At 40.0% G+C, this 19,406-nt stretch overlaps 1 protein-coding gene and 1 pseudogene across 1 annotated transcript in view; one reads left to right on the top strand and one right to left on the bottom strand.

The window, feature by feature from the left end:
• LOC109553351 (disintegrin and metalloproteinase domain-containing protein 18) overlaps positions 1 to 19,406 on the top strand; it is a 108,628-nt gene that overhangs the window by 60,884 nt on the left and 28,338 nt on the right. Inside the window, exon 15 of the mRNA XM_070781467.1 lies at positions 16,857 to 16,962. Within this exon, the coding sequence (XP_070637568.1) occupies positions 16,857 to 16,962 (106 nt within the window). The remainder of the gene's footprint in view (positions 1 to 16,856; positions 16,963 to 19,406) is intronic.
• On the bottom strand, positions 3,233 to 13,291 carry LOC109553267 (S-phase kinase-associated protein 1-like; annotated as a pseudogene).

Raw genomic sequence — 19,406 nt, forward strand, 5'->3', positions numbered from 1 at the left:
TTCATTCTGAAAGTATAGAATCATATTTCCTCACTGAAGAACTGATAGGATAACAGTTGTCTCAGGCAAATGATTAAAATTTGTTTTTATACTTCACTTTTTAAACAATTTTTGAGAATAATTCACATGACTAATACATATATCCCTCCTTTTCAGATAGTGATTATTCATAATACTTCAATATAATTTTATATTTTTAGAGAAGTAAATTAAATTTAGAATAGATCAAAATTACTCAGTGACATTCAAATAAAATCATTTGCTAATTGAGTAAAGATAGCAGAACACCAAATTTCAGTTATTTGTCCAGCTGTAACACAAGGTTTATAGTTTGTACCAAATTACACAGTACTTGTTTCATGTTGTCTTCCTAATTATTATTTTTTTAATTTCCTGTAAGTTTTTTTTTATCTTCCTAATTATTTGAAACTCATCTTTAGTAACAACTTTCAGGTTAGGTGACAACCAAAATTCCAGAGCTACAGAGCTTTAATCTCTCATGAATCACAGATCAGTGCTATTTTCTCTATGCTATGTTTTCAAGATGTTGCTTTTTATGAGGTTCTTTGTTGTTATTTTTACAATGCTCATTTGCATTTGAAAATATTATTTGTCTTTGCCACAGTAACTTTTGTTTTTTATTTTTTAACTTTACAATATTGTATTGGTTTTGCCATATATCAAAATGAATACACCACAGGTATACATGTGTTCCCCATCCTGAACCCTCCTCCCTCCTCCCTCCCCATCCCATCCCTCTGGGTCGTCCCAGTGCACCAGCCCCAAGCATCCAGTATCATGCATTGAACCTGGACTGGTGACTCATTTCATGTATGATATTATACATGTTTCAGTGCCATTCTCCCAAATCATCCCACCCTCGCCCTCTCCCACAGAGTCCAAAAGACTGTTCTATACATCAGTGTCTCTTTTGCTATCTCGTACACAGGGTTATTGTTACCATCTTTCTAAATTCCATATATATGCGTTAGTATACTGTATTGGTGTTTTTCCTTCTGGCTTGTTCACTCTGTATAATAGGCTCCAGTTTCATCCACCTCATTAGAACTGATTCAAATGTATTCTTGTTAATGGCTGAGTAATACTCCATTGTGTATATGTACCACCGCTTTCTTATCCATTCATCTGCTGATGGACATCTAGGTTGCTTCCATGTCTTGGCTATTATAAACAGTGCTGTGATGAACATTGGGGTACACGTGTCTCTTTCCCTTCTGGTTTCCTCAGTGTGTATGCCCAGCAGTGGGATTGCTGGATCATAAGGCTGTTCCATTTCCAGTTTTTTAAGGAATCTCCACGCTGTTCTCCATAGTGGCTGTACTAGTTTGCATTCCCACCAACAGTGTATGAGGGTTCCCTTTTCTCCACACCTTTTCCAGCCTTTATTGCTTGTAGACTTTTGGATCACAGCCATTCTGACTGGTGTGAAATGGTACCTCATAGTGGTTTTGATTTGCATTTCTCTGATAATAAGTGATGTTGAGCATCTTTTCATGTGTTTGTTAGCCATCTGTATGTCTTCTTTGGAGAAATGTCTATTTAGTTCTTTGGCCCATTTTTTGATTGAGTCATTTATTTTTCTGGAATTGGGCTGTAGGAGTTGCTTGTATATTTTTGAGATTAGATGTTTGTCAGTTGCTTCATTTGCTATTATTTTCTCCCATTCTGAAGGCTGTCTTTTCACCTTGCTTATAGTTTCCTTTGATGTGCAGAAGCTTTTAAGTTTAATTAGGTCCCATTTGTTTATTTTTGCTTTTATTTCCAATATTCTGGGAGGTGAGTCATAGAGGATCCTTCTGTGATATGTCAGAGAGTGTTTTGCCTATGTTCTCCTCTAGGAGTTTTATAGTTTCTGGTCTTACGTTTAGATCTTCAATCCATTTTGAGTTTATTTTTGTGTATGGTGTTAAAAAGTGTTCTAGTTTCATTCTTTGACAAGTGGTTGACCAGTTTTCCCAGCACCACTTGTTAAAGAGATTGTCTTTAATCCATTGTATATTCTTGCCTCCTTTGTCAAAGATAAGGTGTCCATATGTGTGTGGATTTATCTCTGGGCTTTCTATTTTGTTCCATTGATCTATATTTCTGTCTTTGTGCCACTACCATACTGTCTTATGACTGTGGCTTTGTGGTAGAGCCTGAAGTCAGGTAGGTTGATTCCTCCAGTTCCATTCTTCTTTCTCAAGATAGCTTTGGCTATTCGAGGTTTTTTGTATTTCCATACAAATTATGAAATTATTTGTTCTAGCTCTGTGAAGAATACCATTGGTAGCTTGATAGGGATTGCATTGAATCTATAAGTTGCTTTGGGAAGTATACTCATTTTCACTATATTGATTCTTCCAATCCATGAACATGGTGTATTTCTCCATCTATTAGTGTCCTCTTTGATTTCTTTCACCAGTGTTTTATAGTTTTCTATATATAGGTCTTTACTTTCTTTAGATAGATATATTCCTAAGTATTTTATTATTTTCGTTGCAATAGTGAATGGAATTGTTTTCTTAATTTCTCTATTTTCTCATTATTAGTGTATAAGAATGCAAGGGATTTCTGTGTGTTGATTGTATATCCTGCAACTTTACTATATTCATTGATTAGTTCTAGTAATTTTCTGGTGGAGTCTTTAGGGTTTTCTATGTAGAGGATCATGTCATCTGCAAACAGTGAGAGATTTACTTCTTCTTTTCTAATTTGGATTCCTTTTATTTCTTTTTCTGCTCTGATTGTTGTGGCCAGAACTTCCAAAACTATGTTGAATAGTAATGGTGAACGTGGGCACCCTTGTCTTGTTCCTGACTTTAGAGGAAAATATTATTTGTCTTTGCCACAGTAACTTTTGACCAACGTTTAATGCATCACTTTTAAATTAAATAATTTATTTATTACTTATTCACTTTCTGTAAGATCCAATAAGTTGAATCTAGGACATGCTCCTTTTATGTTTTTAAAATTTTTTCTACAGAGAACTAACAGTTCAATTTTATTCAGAGCAAAGAAAAAGGAAACTTTTGATCATACTAGAAGAAACTGAGCCATAAATTTGGAATCTCTACTGAAACTACACATGCAATGAGGACAAAATTCTGCTAATACAATTGATTTTCTGTTGCATTTGTTGTCTGTGTCTCTAATATTACAATTATAAACAAAACAGTGCAACTAGTATTTGAAATAATTGCTGCACTGTTGCAGCATCAGACACACAATTTCACTTCTCTTCACATGGCTGGTTCTCTTTGCATACCTCGGTTTCCCCTTTTTCAGTAAAATCACTTTTGATATTGAATGTCTTTCAAATCGCCTCAGTTTTTTCCTTGATCATATTGACAACAGCCTTGCGGGTAACATGAAGCAAATCTTTGATTTCTAAGTAGTTTGCTTCCAATGTAAGATCAAATCATGTTCCTTGGTCAACTTTTAGGAAGTTGTTCATATATTCAGAGATATCATCTGTTCACTTTTCTTTGTTCTCAATGTCCTCAGGATGATGAGGATTGTCCTTGTGATGGGTGTGCTACTGAATGACCATTTTTTGTTTTTTTTTTAAATACTGCTGCATTAACATTTGACAAAGGGACAGGATTATCATCTCTTTCATCATCTATTCCCAAATCTGCCTTTAGTGACACTTGGATAGCTTTCACACTCTTTTATTAGTGACCATAATATAGTTTTCTTTCAGCACGTACTTGATGAACAGCGTGACTTCCAATACGAATGATAGTCATAGATTGTTTTGCAATTTCAGCATCAACTTTGATTATCCATCAGACCTCTGCAACCCCTACCTCAAAAGCTTGGCTCCATCTCCACAAAGCAGAAATGGGGGACTGGCTGCCATACTCTTTGGGCTGAAAGAGTCCTTCCCACACTCTTTTTAATTAAGTGAACCTTTAACACCAAACCGAGTTACTTAACATTTGACATCTTCTTGAGTTCTAATGAAAACAAGGATGCTTAGTAAAGACGTAACCACTCATGAATTTCCTCTTGGAATATACGCTCTAATATTTCCACAAAACTTGTTCAAATAGGTCAAAATCGATCTTTTGATGTAGTTTATTCATTTCTTCATACAAAAATACTCATTTAATTCAGATTTAAATTGAAAAAAAAATAGGGAAAACCATTAAACCATTCAGGTATGACCTTAATCAAATTCCTTATGATTGTACAGTGGAAGTGAGAAACAGATTCAAAGAATTAGATCTGATAGACAGAGTACCTGAAGAACTATGGACAGAGGTTTGTGACATTGTATAGGAGGCAGGGATCAAGACCATCCCCGAGGAAAAGAAATGCAAAAAGGCAAAATGGCTGTCTGAGGAGGCCTTACAAATAGCTGTGAATAGAAGAGAAGTGAAAGGCAAAGGAAAAAGGAAAGATGTTCCCATTTGAATGCAGAGTTCCAAAAAATAGGAAGTAGAGATAAGAAAGCCTTCCTCAGTGATCAGTGCAAAGAAATAGAGGTAAACAATAGAATGGGAAAGACTAGAGATCTCCTCAAGAAAATTAGAGATACCAAGGGAATGTTTCATGCAAAGATGGGCATAATAAAGGACAGAAATAGTATGAAATAAAGAAAGCAGAAGATGTTAAGAAGAAGTGGCAAGAATTCACAGAAGAGCTCTACAAAAATAGCTTCACAACTCAGATAATCACGATGATCACTCACCTAGACCAGACATCCTGGAATACGAAGTTAAGTGGGCTTAGGAAGCATTACTATGAACAAAGCTAGTGGAGGTGATGGAATTCCAGCCAGTTGAGCTATTTCAAATCCTAAAAGATGATGCTGTGATAGTGTTGCACTCAATATGCCAGCAAAGTTGGAAAACTCAGCAGTGGCCACAGGATTGGAAAAGGTCAGTTTTCATTCCAGTCCCTAAGAAAGGCAATGCCAAAAATGCTCAAACTACCACACAATTGCACTCATCTCACACACTAGTAAAGTAATGCTAAAAATTCTCCAAGCCAGGCTTCAGCAATACATGAACCATGAAATTCCATATGTTCAAGCTGGTTTTAGAAAAGGCAGAGGAGCCAGAGATCAAATTGCCAACATCTGCTGGATCATCAAAAAAGCAAGAGAGTTCCAGAAAAACATCTACTTCTTCTTTACTGACTATGCCAAAGCCTTTGACTGTGTGGATCATAAGAAACTGTGGAAAATTCTGAAAGAGGTGGGAATGCTAGACCACCTGATCTGCCTCTTGAGAAACCTGTATGCAGGTCAGGAAGCAACAGTTAGAACTGGCCACAGAACAACAGACTGGTTCCAAATAGGGAAAGGAGTATGTCAAAGCTGTATATTGTCACCTTGCTTATTTAACTTATATGCAGAGTACATCATGAGAAACGCTAGGCTGGAGGAAACACAAGCTGGAATCAAGATTGCTGGGAGAAATATCAACAACCTCAGATATGCAGATGACACCACCCTTATGGTAGAAAGTGAAGAAGAACTAAAGAGCTTCTTGATGAAAGTGAAAGAGGAGAGTGAAAAAATTGGCTTAAAGCTCAACATTCAGAAAACGAAGATCATGGCATCTGGTCCCATTAGTTCATGGCAAATAAATGGGGAAACAGTGGAAACAGTGACAGACTTTATTTTTTGGAATCCAAAATCACTAAAGATGGTGACTGCAGTCATGAATTAAAAGATGCTTGCTCCTTGGAAGAAAAGTTATGACCAACCTAGACAGCGTAATAAAAAGCAGAGACATTACTTTGCCAACAAAGGTCCATCTAGTCAAAGCTATGGTTTTTCCAGTAGTCATGTATGGATGTGAGAGTTGGACTGTGAAGAAGGCTGAGCACCGAAGAATTGATGCTTTTGAACTGTGGTGTTGGAGAAGACTCTTGAGAGTCCCTTGGACTGCAAGGAGATCCAACCAGTCCATCCTAGAGGAAATCAGTCCTGAATATGCATTGGAAGGACTGATGCTGCAACTGAAATTCCAATCCTTTGGCCATCTGATGTGAAGAACTGACTTATTTGAAAAGACCCTGATGCTGGGAAAGACTGAAGGCAGGAGGACAAGGGGACGACAGAGGGTGAGATGCTTGGATGGCATCACCAACTTAATGTTCATGCATTTGAGTAAACTCCAGTAGTTGGTGATGGACAGGGAGGCCTGGCATGCTACAGTCCATGGGATCACAAAGAGTGGGACACGACTGAGCAACTGAACTAAAGTGAGCTGATTCATTCACTCAGTTCTTATCTCGAGCAGGCATTTTTTTCTTGTTGTTGTTGCCAAAAACTATGGGCAAAAAGCAGTTCTTGTAGTAGCCTACTATATGAGACATACAAATTAACAAATAATTGCTTATCTCCTGCATTATTTCTTTAAGTAAACTTAAACTTTTAAAGCATCTGTAGAGTCAATCATAGTCATATTTGTCCATTAAATATATATATAGTGAGAATGTATGTACACAGGGCTGATAATATTCAAGTTGGACACGTGCATGGTTACTGTACTCACAGAGCTTAGAGTCAAGAGACAAAGACAGTAAATACATACACATCAAGGAAACACAAAGCTCCTAATTGTACAAAGTGCAGTTAAAGGAAAGAAAATAGAATGTTGAAAGGAAAATGAGTTGTAGTGGACAAGGAAAATAATGCTGAGTGTCATCAGAGAGCCTCCAGCTGCCAACTCACCCCCTTGATCGCCACAGCTAGCTAATCGTAGTGGGTCAAATCTTTGTGGGGCCTGCATCTGAGTTTGACTTCTTCTCTGCTCCCTCCTGTTGCTTCCCTCTCACTTCCCGATGGTCTGGATGATCTGATCATTAATAATTTGCACATTGTATCTCATCCAGGGGCTAACTTCTGGAGGCTCCATGCACTAACTCTTGTTACTGACAGCAGTGTGAGAAAATACAAGATACATTTTCAGAATGACATCACTCACTAACAGGCAATCGATGAACACCTCATCACTGGTGGGAACTGACAAAGTGCTCACAGAATGAATAAGGATAGGATGCTAGTGACAGGGTATACCTGTATCAGCTGGTATGAGTGAACTGTATGGGGAAATAGTAATTACCAGGGCAATGGAACTGGATGTCTATTACAAAGCAACATTGGAATCTGGGAAAAGATGCCAAAAAGATATTGGTACCGAGTCTAAGCTTGCTCTGTTTGCCACACAACAGGCCAATAATCCAGAGACAAGGTGTTGAGGTAAGGAATATGACTATTCAGAAAGCCAGCCGACCAAGAAGGTAGCATACTAATGTTTCAGAATAACCATCTTATCAGGTTCTTTTATAGAACAGAGATGGGGGAGGTGAGGAAATAAAAAACCAGAAATAAAAAATGGGGAGAGAGAGGTGGTGAGGAAATAAAGTAAAAAAGGCCATCAGTCTTGCAGAACATCTCCAGGAATGACAAGCTTGTGGAAGGAATGTATTAATATCTTCTTTATCACAGCCATTCACAGGGGGGCAGGGTCATGTTAGTTGTCTATGAGCTGAACAAAGGCACTTTAGTTTAACAATCAGGCAGAGTAGGAGGGTTCTGCGAGGCAGACCATTGTGTATACTCGTAATAGCCAAAGCAATGAAAAGCAAGTCAAAGAAACAGTTCCAACATGCAGTCAGAATTGGCTCTTCCCTGCAATAGGATGATTTGAATTCAGACTGAGTGGAAGGGCCTCCCTATTAACTTATATAGTTAAAATCAGAGGATAGAGAAAGTTGAAGACTTCCCAAGTTGAAGGAACTCCAGAAAAGGTTAAATTGTCAATAAAATCTATTATGCCAGATTAAGGATCTGGTTGGGAAGAAAACGAGAACCTTGCATTGAGGATGGGAGAAGTTAAAGATATGTCCCCTAAGCTTTTGAGCATCCAGACTTCTCTGAAACTTTTGAATCTATAAAATAGCAAACTGCCCCCTGTCATACCAACACCTGCACCCAATCGCATAGGGATGTTCCCCTTGCTTGAAAATAATACAGAAGTCTGTGTCGACTAAAGAAAAGATGCACAATATGGGCGTGCAAATTGTTTTATCTGGGGCAAGATTAGGACTGCAGCCTGGGAGACAGCCCCTCAGATAGCTCTGAGAAACTGCTTCAAAGATGTAGTGGAAGAAGGCCAATGCATATGATTATGGTGAAGGTGGAGTACATGCAGTCAAGTGCATACTTTACAAAAGGTTTTCTGCTAATCATGAGGAGCTGATGTCACCATGAAGGGATTTCATGCTTTTCTAGATATGAGGAGATGTAAGGATTGGGATCATGAAACTAGATCCTGAAAATATCTAAAGACCTGTTCCATCCGTTTTCCTGGAGCACAGAGTGCCTCATTCTCCACCCTGAACTCCCTTCAGGGCAGGTCAAATGTCAACAGCTGCAGCTGCAGAGGATTCCATCTATGCAGAGGCAGATAGCAAATGCTCTTGGCAAGCACCAAGTTATAGTTGACACCTGTCACACAAAATGTATCCCCCTGAGTTTCTTCCCCTACATTTTGGCCACTAACTTAAAATAGAGTTAAGACACAGAGCTCTCTTAAACTAGAGGGCAGATGTGCTGGAGCTTATACGGGAGTAACAGAGCTCTCATTGGAAAAGACCCTGATGCTGGGTCTTTTCCAGCTGGATGGAAAGATGGAAGACAAAAGGAGGAGAGGGCAGCAGAGGAAGAGATGGCTGGAAACCATCACAGACTCGATGCATATAAATCTGAGCAGACTCCAGGATCTCCAGAGGACAGGGAAGCCTGGCGTGCTGCAGTCCATGGGATCACAAAGAGTCAGACACTGCTTAGTGACTGAACAACAGCAGAGCTCTACACCAACAGAGCTGTAGGTCCTAGTTAGCAGTTACAACTGAAACCAAGGGATATACATGGAACTGGAATCTGAGAGTCCTTTGTCATAAGACTGGATCAAGGCCATAAGACTTGATAGGAGAGAGTTTATTGTTATGGAATCATTCTCCCAAGGTAGAGGAATCAACATTCTGCATGGAACTCAGATCAGATCAGATCAGTCACTCAGTCATGTCCGACTCTTTGCAACCCCATGAATCACAGCATGCCAGGCCTCCCTGTCCATCACCATCTCCCGGAGTTCACTGAGACTCATGTCCATCGAGTCAGTGATGCCATCCAGCCATCTCATCCTCTGTCGTCCCCTTCTCCTCTTGCCCCCAATCCTTCCCGGCATCAGAGGCTTTTCCAATGTCAACTCTTCACATGAGGTGGCCATAGTAAGGGAGTTTCAGCTTTAGCATCATTTCTTCCAAAGAAATCCCAGGGCTGATCTCCTTTAGAATGGACTGGTTGGATCTCCTTGCAGTCCAAGGGACTCTCAAGAGTCTTCTCCAACACCACAGTTCAAAAGCATCAGTTCTTTGGCGCTCAGCCTTCTTCACAGTCCAACTCTCACATCTATACATTACCACAGGAAAAACCACAGCCTTGACTAGACGAACCTTTGTTGGCAAAGTAATGTCTCTGCTTTTGAATATGCTATCTAGGTTGGTCATAACTTTCCTTCCAAGGAGTAAGTGTCTTTTAATTTCATAGCTGCAGTCACCCTCTGTAGTGATTTTGGAGCCCAGAAAAGTAAAGTCTGACACTGTTTCCACTGTTTCCCCATCTATTTCCCATGAAGTAATGGGACCAGATGCCATGATCTTCGTTTTCTGAATGTTGAGCTTTAAGCCAACTTTTTCACTCTCCTCTTTCACTTTCATCAAGAGGCTTTTGAGTTCCTCTTCACTTTCTGCCATAAGGGTGGTGTCATCTGCATATCTGAGGTTATTAATATTTCTCCCGGCAATCTTGATTCCAGCTTGTATTTCTTCCAGTCCAGCGTTTCTCATGATGTACTCTGCATATAAGTTAAATAAACAGGGTGACAATATACAGCCTTGACGAACTCCTTTTCCTATTTGGAACCAGTCTGTTGTTCCATGTCCAGTTCTAACTGTTGCTTCCTGACCTGCATACAGGTTTCTCAAGAGGCAGATCAGGTGGTCTGGTATTCCCATCTCTTTCAGAATTTCCCATAATTTATTGTGATCCACACAGTCAAAGGCTTTGGCATAGTCAATAAAGCAGAAATAGATGATTTTCTGGAACTCTCTTGCTTTTTCCATGATCCAGCGGATGTTGGCAATTTGATCTCTGGTTCTTCTGCCTTTTCTAAAACCAGCTTGAACATCAGGAAGTTCACGGTTCACATATTGCTGAAGCCTGGCTTGGAGAATTTTGAGCATTACTTTACTAGCATGTGAGATGAGTGCAATTGTGCGGTAGTTTGAGCATTCTTTGGCATTGCCTTTCTTTGGGATTGGAATGAAAACTGACCTTTTCCAGTCCTGTGGCCACTGCTGAGTTTTCCAAATGTGCTGGCATATTGAGCGCAGCACTTTCACAGCATCATCTTTCAGGATTTGGAATAGCTCAACTGGAATTCCATCACCTCCACTAGCTTTGTTAGTAGTGATGCTTTCTAAGGCCCACTTGACTTCACATTCCAGGATGTCTGGCTCTAGGTCAGTGATCACACCATCGTGATTATCTTGGTCGTGAAGATCTTTTTTGTACAGTTCTTCTGTGTATTCTTGCCATCTCTTCTTAATATCTTCTCCTTCTGTTAGGTCCATACCATTTCTGTCCTTTATCGAGCTCATCTTTGCATGAAATGTTCCTTTGGTATCTCTGATTTTCTTGAAGAGATCCCTAGTCTTTCCCATTCTGTTGTTTTCCTCTATTTCTTTGCACTGATCGCTGAAGAAGGCTTTCTTATCTCTTCTTGCTATTCTTTGGAACTCTGCATTCAGATGTTTGTGTCTTTCCTTTTCTCCTTTGCTTTTCACTTCTCTTCTTTTCACAGCTATTTGTAAGGCCTCCCCAGACAGCCATTTTGCTTTTTTGCATTTCTTTTCCATGGGGATGGTCTTGATCCCTGTCTCCTGTACAATGTCACGAACCTCATTCCATAGTTCATCAGGCACTCTATCTATCAGATCTAGGCCCTTAAATCTATTTCTCACTTCCACTGTATAATCATAAGGGATTTGATTTATGGTCATACCTGAATGGTCTAGTGGTTTTCCCTACTTTCTTCAATTTAAGTCTGAATTTGGCAATAAGGAGTTCATGGTCTGAGCCACTGTCAGCTCCTGGTCTTGTTTTTGCTGACGGTATAGAGCTTCTCCATCTTTGGCTGCAAAGAATATAATCAATCTGATTTCGGTGTTGACCATCTGGTGATGTCCATGTATAGAGTCTTCTCTTGTGTTGTTGGAAGAGGGTGTTTGTTATGACCAGTGCATTTTCTTGGCAAAACTCTATCAGTCTTTGCCCTGCTTCATTCCATATTCCAAGGCCAAATTTGCCTGTTACTCCAGGTGTTTCTTGACTTCCTACTTTTGCATTCCAGTTCCCTATAATGAAAAGGACATCTTTTTTGGGTGTTAGTCCTAAAAGGTCTTGTAGGTCTTCATAGAACCATTCAACTTCAGCTTCTTCAGCATTACTGGTTGGGGCATAGACTTGGATTACTGTGATATTGAATGGTTTGCCTTGGAAACGAACAGAGATCATTTTGTGATTTTTGAGATTGTATCCAAGTACTGCATTTCAGACTCTTTTGTTGACCATGATGGCCACTCCATTTCTTCTGAGGGATTCCTGCCTGCAGTAGTAGATATAATGGATACTAGAAAATAGTAAACATTTTTGCTGGGAAAAAATTTTGTGTTGTTTCCAAAAACATTGAAATAACATGATGGCCCATTCTAGGTGAGTTCAGTTCAGTTTAGTTCAGCTGCTTAGTCATGTCTGACTCTTTGAGACCCCGTGGACTGCAGCACACCAGGCCTCCCTGTTCATCACCAACTCCCGGAGTTGATGCAAACTCATGTCCCTTGACTCAGTGATACCATCCAACCATCTCATCCTCTGTTTTTCCCTTCTCCTCTCACCTTTAATCTTTCCCAGCATCAGGGTCTTTCCAAATGAGTCAGCTCTTCACATCAGGTGGTCAAAGTATTGGAGTTTCAGCTTCAGCATCAGTCCTTCCAATGAACATTCAGGACTGATTTCCTTTGGGATGAAGTGGATGGATCTCCTTGCAATCCAAGGGACTCTCAAGAGTCTTCTCCAACACCACAGTTCAAAAGCATCAATTCTTCTGCGCTCAGCTTTCTTTATAGTCCAACTCTAACACCCAAACAAGACTAATGGAAAAACCATAGCTTTGACTAGATGGACCTTTGTTGGCAAAGTGATGTCTCTGCTTTTTAATATGCTGTCTAGATTGGTCATAACTTTTCTTCCAAGGAGTAACTGTCTTTTATTTCATGACTACAGTCACCATCTGCAGTGATTTTGAATTCCAAAAAATAAAGTCTGCCACTGTTTCCACTGTTTCTCCATCTATTTGCCCTGAAGTGATGGGATCGGATGCCATGATCTTTGTTTTCTGAATGTTGAACTTTAAGCCAACTTTTTCACTCTCCTTTTTCACTTTCATCAAGAGGCTCTTAAGTTCTTCTTCACTTTCTGGCATAAGGTAGTGTAATTTGCATATCTGAAGTTATTGATATTTTCCCAGCAATCTTGATTCCAGCTTGTGCTTCATCCAGCACAGCATTTCTCATCATGTACTCTGCATATAAGTTAAATAAGCATGGAGACGATATGGTGGCCCATTCTAAGTGAATTTTAAATGAAAGAATTGCTGTACCACTTAGTGGAGTAAAGGAAGGAAAGGCTCAGGGAAGTGGATATTCTGTAATGTACATGCTACATATATAAGGCCAAATAATTAAGCCCAACAGGAAGGACCATTGCCTTGGGATGTGCTGGTGAGAAGGGTATCAGAATCACCATAAATTTCAATAATGGCCTTCTCCGTAGGCCAAGGCAATGATGGTAGGAAGGGATAATATAGAAGGAGGTTCACTGATGGTAATTGGCATGATAAGCTCTTGAAAAAACAAGATCAGATAGCAGTGCCTGGAACAGCTGGATAAAATTATTATAATAAGCATCAGGGACAGAGTAGCAGATGTGGATACCTGATTTACTGTCAGATAGATGGCTAATATTATAGAATATAGTTTCTATTCTATTGTGTTATATGGGCAGCCTACAAAGGTATAGTCTTCTTTGTACCATCAAAGACAATAAAGAATGGATGACTGAGAGACTAAAAAGGATTACCTTATTGAATATCATAATTCCCTGTTCAAATTCTAAGCAGTTTTCAGAACCCAGTTTCACCATGGTCTCCCCATGAGAGCGGGCACTTAGAGGGGTCAGGAAATGATTAAGAACCCTTGCCAAGTTTCCGCTTATAATGGATCCACTAGATTCAAAGGTCCATTTGGTAGTACTTTCTCAGTCCTATAGTGTATTATTGGAGTTCACATCATGGTAGTTTGTGCAATGCCATCATTAGGTCCTTGGTCAGTTTGGGGAGACCATAGAGAACGTCCTTCCAGAAATTAGTGCTTTGTTTAAAGATCTAAAGGATGCAGACTTGTTGGCTATACAATATCTGCACTGAATGACCAACTGGACCCTTGCAGAAACCAGATGGTCCTTGGAAGATAATAGTATCTATTGCAAATGTCAGCAAGTAGTAGATTAACTGTACCTACTCTGCCAGTGTGGTGACTATACCAGAGCAGATCAACATGACCTTAGATATGTGGTAGGAGTGCAGCCATTGATTTGGCAAATATATATATATATTCTTTTCTATTCCTACCTGAGAAGAGAAAGAGAAGCAGCTTGCATTCACATGGAATGGATGATGGTATTAATTTAGGGCTAAAATATAGCTGCATTCAGCCACATGTAGTTGAAGAGATTTGGACCTCCCAGAAAAGATCATGTTGATCCACACTGTCACTGATTTTGTACTAACCTGTCTAGATAAGCAAAATGTAGCTAGAATGGGCTTCCCTCATGACTCAGTGGTAGAGAATCTGCTGCCAATGCAGAAGATGCAGGTTCAGTCACTGGGTTGGGAAGATCCTTTGCAGAAGGAAACCCACCCCAGTATTCTTGCCTGGGAAATCTCATGGACAGACAAGCCTGGTTGGCTAGTATATAGGATATAGTTCATGGGGTCGCAAAAGAGTCAATCACCACTTAGTGACTAAACAAGCTAGAATGTAGGAGGACTAAGTAAAATACATGCGCTACAAAAGGGCAGGAGATACACTGCAGGAATATTTAGGAACCTGTCATATCAGTAAAGTTTTAGGAGTCCAGTGATCAGGGGCATGACCTGACACCCTCTGCAAAGTAAAAGACAAACCCTGCGTATCTTGCATTTCATATGAAAAAAAACAAGTACGGTACCCAAAGGTAGTCTTCTTTGGGTTCTAGAGGCAGTAGATGGGGAAGTGCTGCTTGATTTCATTTACCAGGTGACATGAAATGTTGCTAATATTGAGGGAGGTAAAAAAAAAACAGAATGAGCCCCTGCAGTATATCTAAGCTGCAATCCAAACAGCCCTGCATTTTGAATCATAAAACACAGAAGACCCATTACTATAGATGTGGGTTATGAGAAAAATAAATGCCATGTGGTGCTTCTACCAAGCTTCTTAGGAAAATAGCAAGCAAGGTAGTTCCCTGGGGCTCCTGAAGCAAAGCTGTGCTGAACCACCCTCTGAGCCACTGGGGAAGCCCGTTTTAGCTACATTTTGGAAAATTGCACTAACTTGACAAACAACTCTGGGCACACTACTGGCCCCTGTAGAGATAAATAATCTGGCTTTCAGATATCCAGTGATCATACACTGATAACTACTCATCATAAACTCAGTTATGTCAAATCCCTTAAGTCAGATGTTTCGATAGTTAGAAGTCATACATTCATCCACATTCAAGCTCAAGAAAAAGAGAGGCAGAAGAAAAATTCATGAACAGAAAATCTAGAACAGTTTGTCTTTTTACTCTCTTATAGCTTTGCTTCTCCTTGACTCTTACCAGTGGATACATGGGATTTCATTATGACTGGTGGATGCAGAAGGAATAAGCCTAGGCTAATTTTATAGGTGTGTTGGCTCAGTAACTGGTTATAAATTGAAAAAAGATAGTAGCCATGCTGCAGTCTCATTTGGGAGGATGCCTTAAAAGATTTAGACCATGTGATCATTCATTTCCTATGAAGAAGAAATGTTCAGAGATTGGATTATAGATGTATTTATGGACAGTGACAAAGGGCCAAGGTGGCTGGTGGTGAACCTGGATGCAGAGAGATTAGATTATAGACAAGAATTCTGGGATAGACACATGGACATGAACAAGAATGTGAAGATCTTTGTATTAATCCATCAGGCTAATAGTCACTAAAAAACAAATAAACAAACAAAATACCACTCACCATGGATTAGGCACAGAACAGCCAACTGGACATAATGACTTTCCAGTTTATATCAGTTAGCACCAGTCATCATCCACCCACGTGCCTGTGGGATGAACTTTATTTTCTTTTATTCCTGTTTCTGAAATAACTGATTCTTTTTCTGAGTTTGCCTTATCTCTTTCTTGCCTACTTGCACCATTTGGTTAAATTCAGTCAAGAGTAATTAAGACACATTCTGTTTCCTGACCACCTTGCACAGGGAAGTAAGCTCACTAAAGACATTTACCTTTAAATTATTGAGAAGATAGTTTCTCTTGAAGTTTCAGCATTGCATAGAGAGCATTACTCTTTTTCTTGCCATCTACTGCTGCTGCTGCTGCTGCTAAGTCGCTTCAGTCGTGTCCGACTCTGTGTGACCCCAGGCAAGAACACTGGAGTGGGTTGCCATTTCCTTCTCCAATGATGAAAGTGAAAAGTGAAAGCGAAGCCTCTCAGTAGTGTCCAACTCACAGCGACCCCAGGGACTGCAGCCTACCAGGCTCCTCCATCCATGGGATTTGCCAGGCAAGAGTACTGGAGTGGGGTGCCATTGCCTTCTCCATTGCCATCTACTGGCAGGGTTCAATTACAATGCCACATTTTAGGTGAATTTTACAGTAGAACTCCACATCTGGGTACCAGTCTTTCTGTTTATTGAAATGGAAATGAACCTCGAATCTCTGAGATTTATGTATCTAATACAAGTACTCTGCTCTATTCTGCTCTGCCTTCACTATGACACCCAAACTGATTAAAGAGCCTTTAAAGAGCCTCTACTTAAAATCTTGCTTATCTTGCACTAAGTAAGATAAGAATATGGCACCCCATCTACTAGTTCTGAAGGTTTTACCCCAACTGATGCTTCAAATCGCTCATTTCATTAAGTAGAGCAAGTTACAAGGTCAAGCCTGATGTACATTGGACTAGTAAAGAGGCATTCCCACAGGGAGGGGTAAGCAAATTGTTTTTAACTATAAGATACATTTTCTACGATAGAGGTAATCATTTTCTATTTTCTATCAGATATGACAATCATTTCTCTCTATTTGCATTGACAGGGTGTGTGCTAAATCTCTTCAGTGATATCCAACTCTGTTCGACCCCATGGACTGTAGCCCTCCAGGCTTCTCTGCCCATGGGATTCTCCAGGCAAGAATACTGGTGAGGGTTTCCATGCCCTCCTCCAGGCAGTCTTCTGACCCAGTCCTCAAACTTGCTGTCTCTTATGTCTCTTGTGTTGGCAGGAAGTTTCTTTACCATTAGAGCTACCTGAGAAGCCCATTGACAAGAAACACACAGGGAAAAAAAAAAGGCATGACGAAGACCACAATTTTTTTGTTTATGCCATGAGTTTCATTAGCTTTTTACTGACAAATATTTTATTTGCATTAAGAATAATAATTTAATGGACATGTTTTTCATTTTAAGGTGCTCAAGGTGCTCCATCTGCCTGTTTTGAAGAAGTTAATTCTTTGCCTAATAGTTTTGGAAACTGTGGTTTTAAAAATTCCCAACCATTACCTTGTGAGCAAAAGTATGTATATAGAAAATGACTGTTTCATTGAGTTATAAAATGTCTCTATTTCTTGCCAAGAGACACTAAATAGTAATGGACAATAAATTGTGTTATCTGGAGAATATTTTCAAATAACATTATGTATATTTTCCTTTTATTCAATTTAGTTCTCTTTTTTTTTCTTAAATTTTTTTTCCCTGTTAATAAGGAGACTAAGAAAAGTTTGCTGTTTATTACTGAAGGTAGAAAGTGGGCTCAGTGCAGAGGGAACAGATGGAATCACTCATCTCCTAAACTGAGAGACACCTTCCCTGCCATCTTTTTGTAGCCCACTCCAAGTCACCAGTCTATCCCTAGAAGGAAGTGGTGCACATTTCTACACCCTAGCTTTTTCGTTGCTGCCTGAGAGTCAGGTCCCCAGGTCACCTGACTCTGATACCCAAAGAGACTTCCATTCACAAACCCCACAGGAATGTAGCAAACAAAGGAGTTCTTAGAAGGAGCAGACAAAAATGTTCATCTCCTTGTCTTACCTGGAAAAGAGTCCATATGCATACTTTAAAAGCTGTTGACTGAGGGTCAGCCTTCTAATTTTAAAAGTTTCTGATTTAATCCTGCCCAGAGACTTGGAATGCCAGCAGACTCCTCCTCTAGCATCTCCCTGTCGCCTAATCCAAATCACCAGTATTGCCTGCTGGAAGCTTATACACATGTCTGCACAACAGTTTTTGCAGTTAACGCCCAGAGAACAGGTTTCCAAACTACTTGACACTGTTAGTCAATGGCACTTCCATTAATGAGTCCCACAGATTGTGACTGTCAGTTAAGCACTTCTTAATGGACATAGAAGCACCCCTACACATACACACTCTGATGCTATACCCCCAGCCCACGTACAGAAGGAGAAGGCAAAAATGTCCATTACCCTGTTTCTCCCTGAAGAGAGAAGTACTAGAGTATACTGTATATACTATATAGAAAATCTGAACTGACTAATAACAAATAAGGTGATTGAACTGGCAATCAAAACTTCCAAATGAACAAGTCCACTGGTGAATTCTACCAAACATTAAAAAAAAGAAGAATTAGTTAAAATCTTCCAAAAATTAGAAGAGAACACTTCCCAAATCATTTTTCAATGCTAGCATTTCCCTAATACCAAAGACAGACAAGACATTCAGTTCAGTTCATTTCAGTTTTGCTCAGTGGTGTCCGACTCTTTGCGACCCCATGAATTGCAGCACACCAGGCCTCCCTGTCCATCACCAACTCCTGGAGTTCACTCAAACTCATGTCCATCGAGTCAGTAATGCCATCCAGCCATCTCATCCTCTGCCGTCCCCTTCTCCTCCTGCCCCCAATCCTTCCCAGCATCAGAGTCTTTTCCAATGAGTCAACTCTTCACATGAGGTGGCCAAAGTACTGGAGTTTCAGCTTTAGCATCATTCCCTCCAATGAACACCCAGGACTGATCTCCTTTAGAATGGACTGGTTGGATCTCCTTGCAGTCCAAGGGACTCTCAAGAGTCTTCTCCAATACCACAGTTCAAAAGCATCAATTCTTCAGCGCTCAGCTTTCTTCACAGTCCAACTCTTACATCCATACATGACTACTGGAAAAACCATAGCCTTGACTAGACTAGAGATCTCTTCAAGAAAATTTGAGGTACCAAGGGAACATTTCATGCAAAGATGGGCTCGATAAAGGACAGAAATGGTATGGACCTAACAGAAGCAGAAGATATTAAGAAGAGGTGGCAAGAATACACAGAAGAACTGTACAAAAAATATCTTCACGACCCAGATAATCATGATGGTGTGATCACTGACCTAGAGCCAGACATCCTGGAATGTGAAGTCAAGTGGGCCTTAGAAAGCATCACAGGAACAAAGCTAGTAGAGGTGATGGAATTCCCATTGAGCTATTTCAAATCCTGAAAGATGATGCTGTGGAAGTGCTGCACTCAATATGCCAGAAAATTTGGAAAACGCATCAGTGGCCACAGGGCTGGAAAAGGTCAGTTTTCATTCCAACCCCAAAGAAAGGCAATGCCAAAGAATGCTCAAGCTACCACACAATTGCACTCATCTCACATGCTAGTAAAGTAATGCTCAAAATTCTCTAAGCCAGGCTTCAGCAATAAGGGAACTGTGAACTTCCAGATGTTCAAACTGGTTTTAGTAAAGGCAGAGAAACCAGAGATCAAATTACCAACATCTGCTGGATCATGGAAAAAGCAAGAGAGTTCCAGAAAAACATCTATTTCTGCTTTACTGACTATGCCAAAGCCTTTGACTGTGTGGATCACAATAAACTGTGGAGAATTCTGAGAGAGATGGGAATACCAGACCACCTGACCTGCCTCTTGAGAAACCTATATGCAGGTCAGGAAGCAACAGTTAGAACTGGATATGGAACAACAGACAAGGACATTACCAGAAGAGAAATAAGAGGCCAATAT

This window comes from Bos indicus, chromosome 27 (genome assembly GCF_029378745.1).
Source record: "Bos indicus isolate NIAB-ARS_2022 breed Sahiwal x Tharparkar chromosome 27, NIAB-ARS_B.indTharparkar_mat_pri_1.0, whole genome shotgun sequence".
Taxonomy (NCBI): Eukaryota; Metazoa; Chordata; class Mammalia; order Artiodactyla; family Bovidae; genus Bos; species Bos indicus.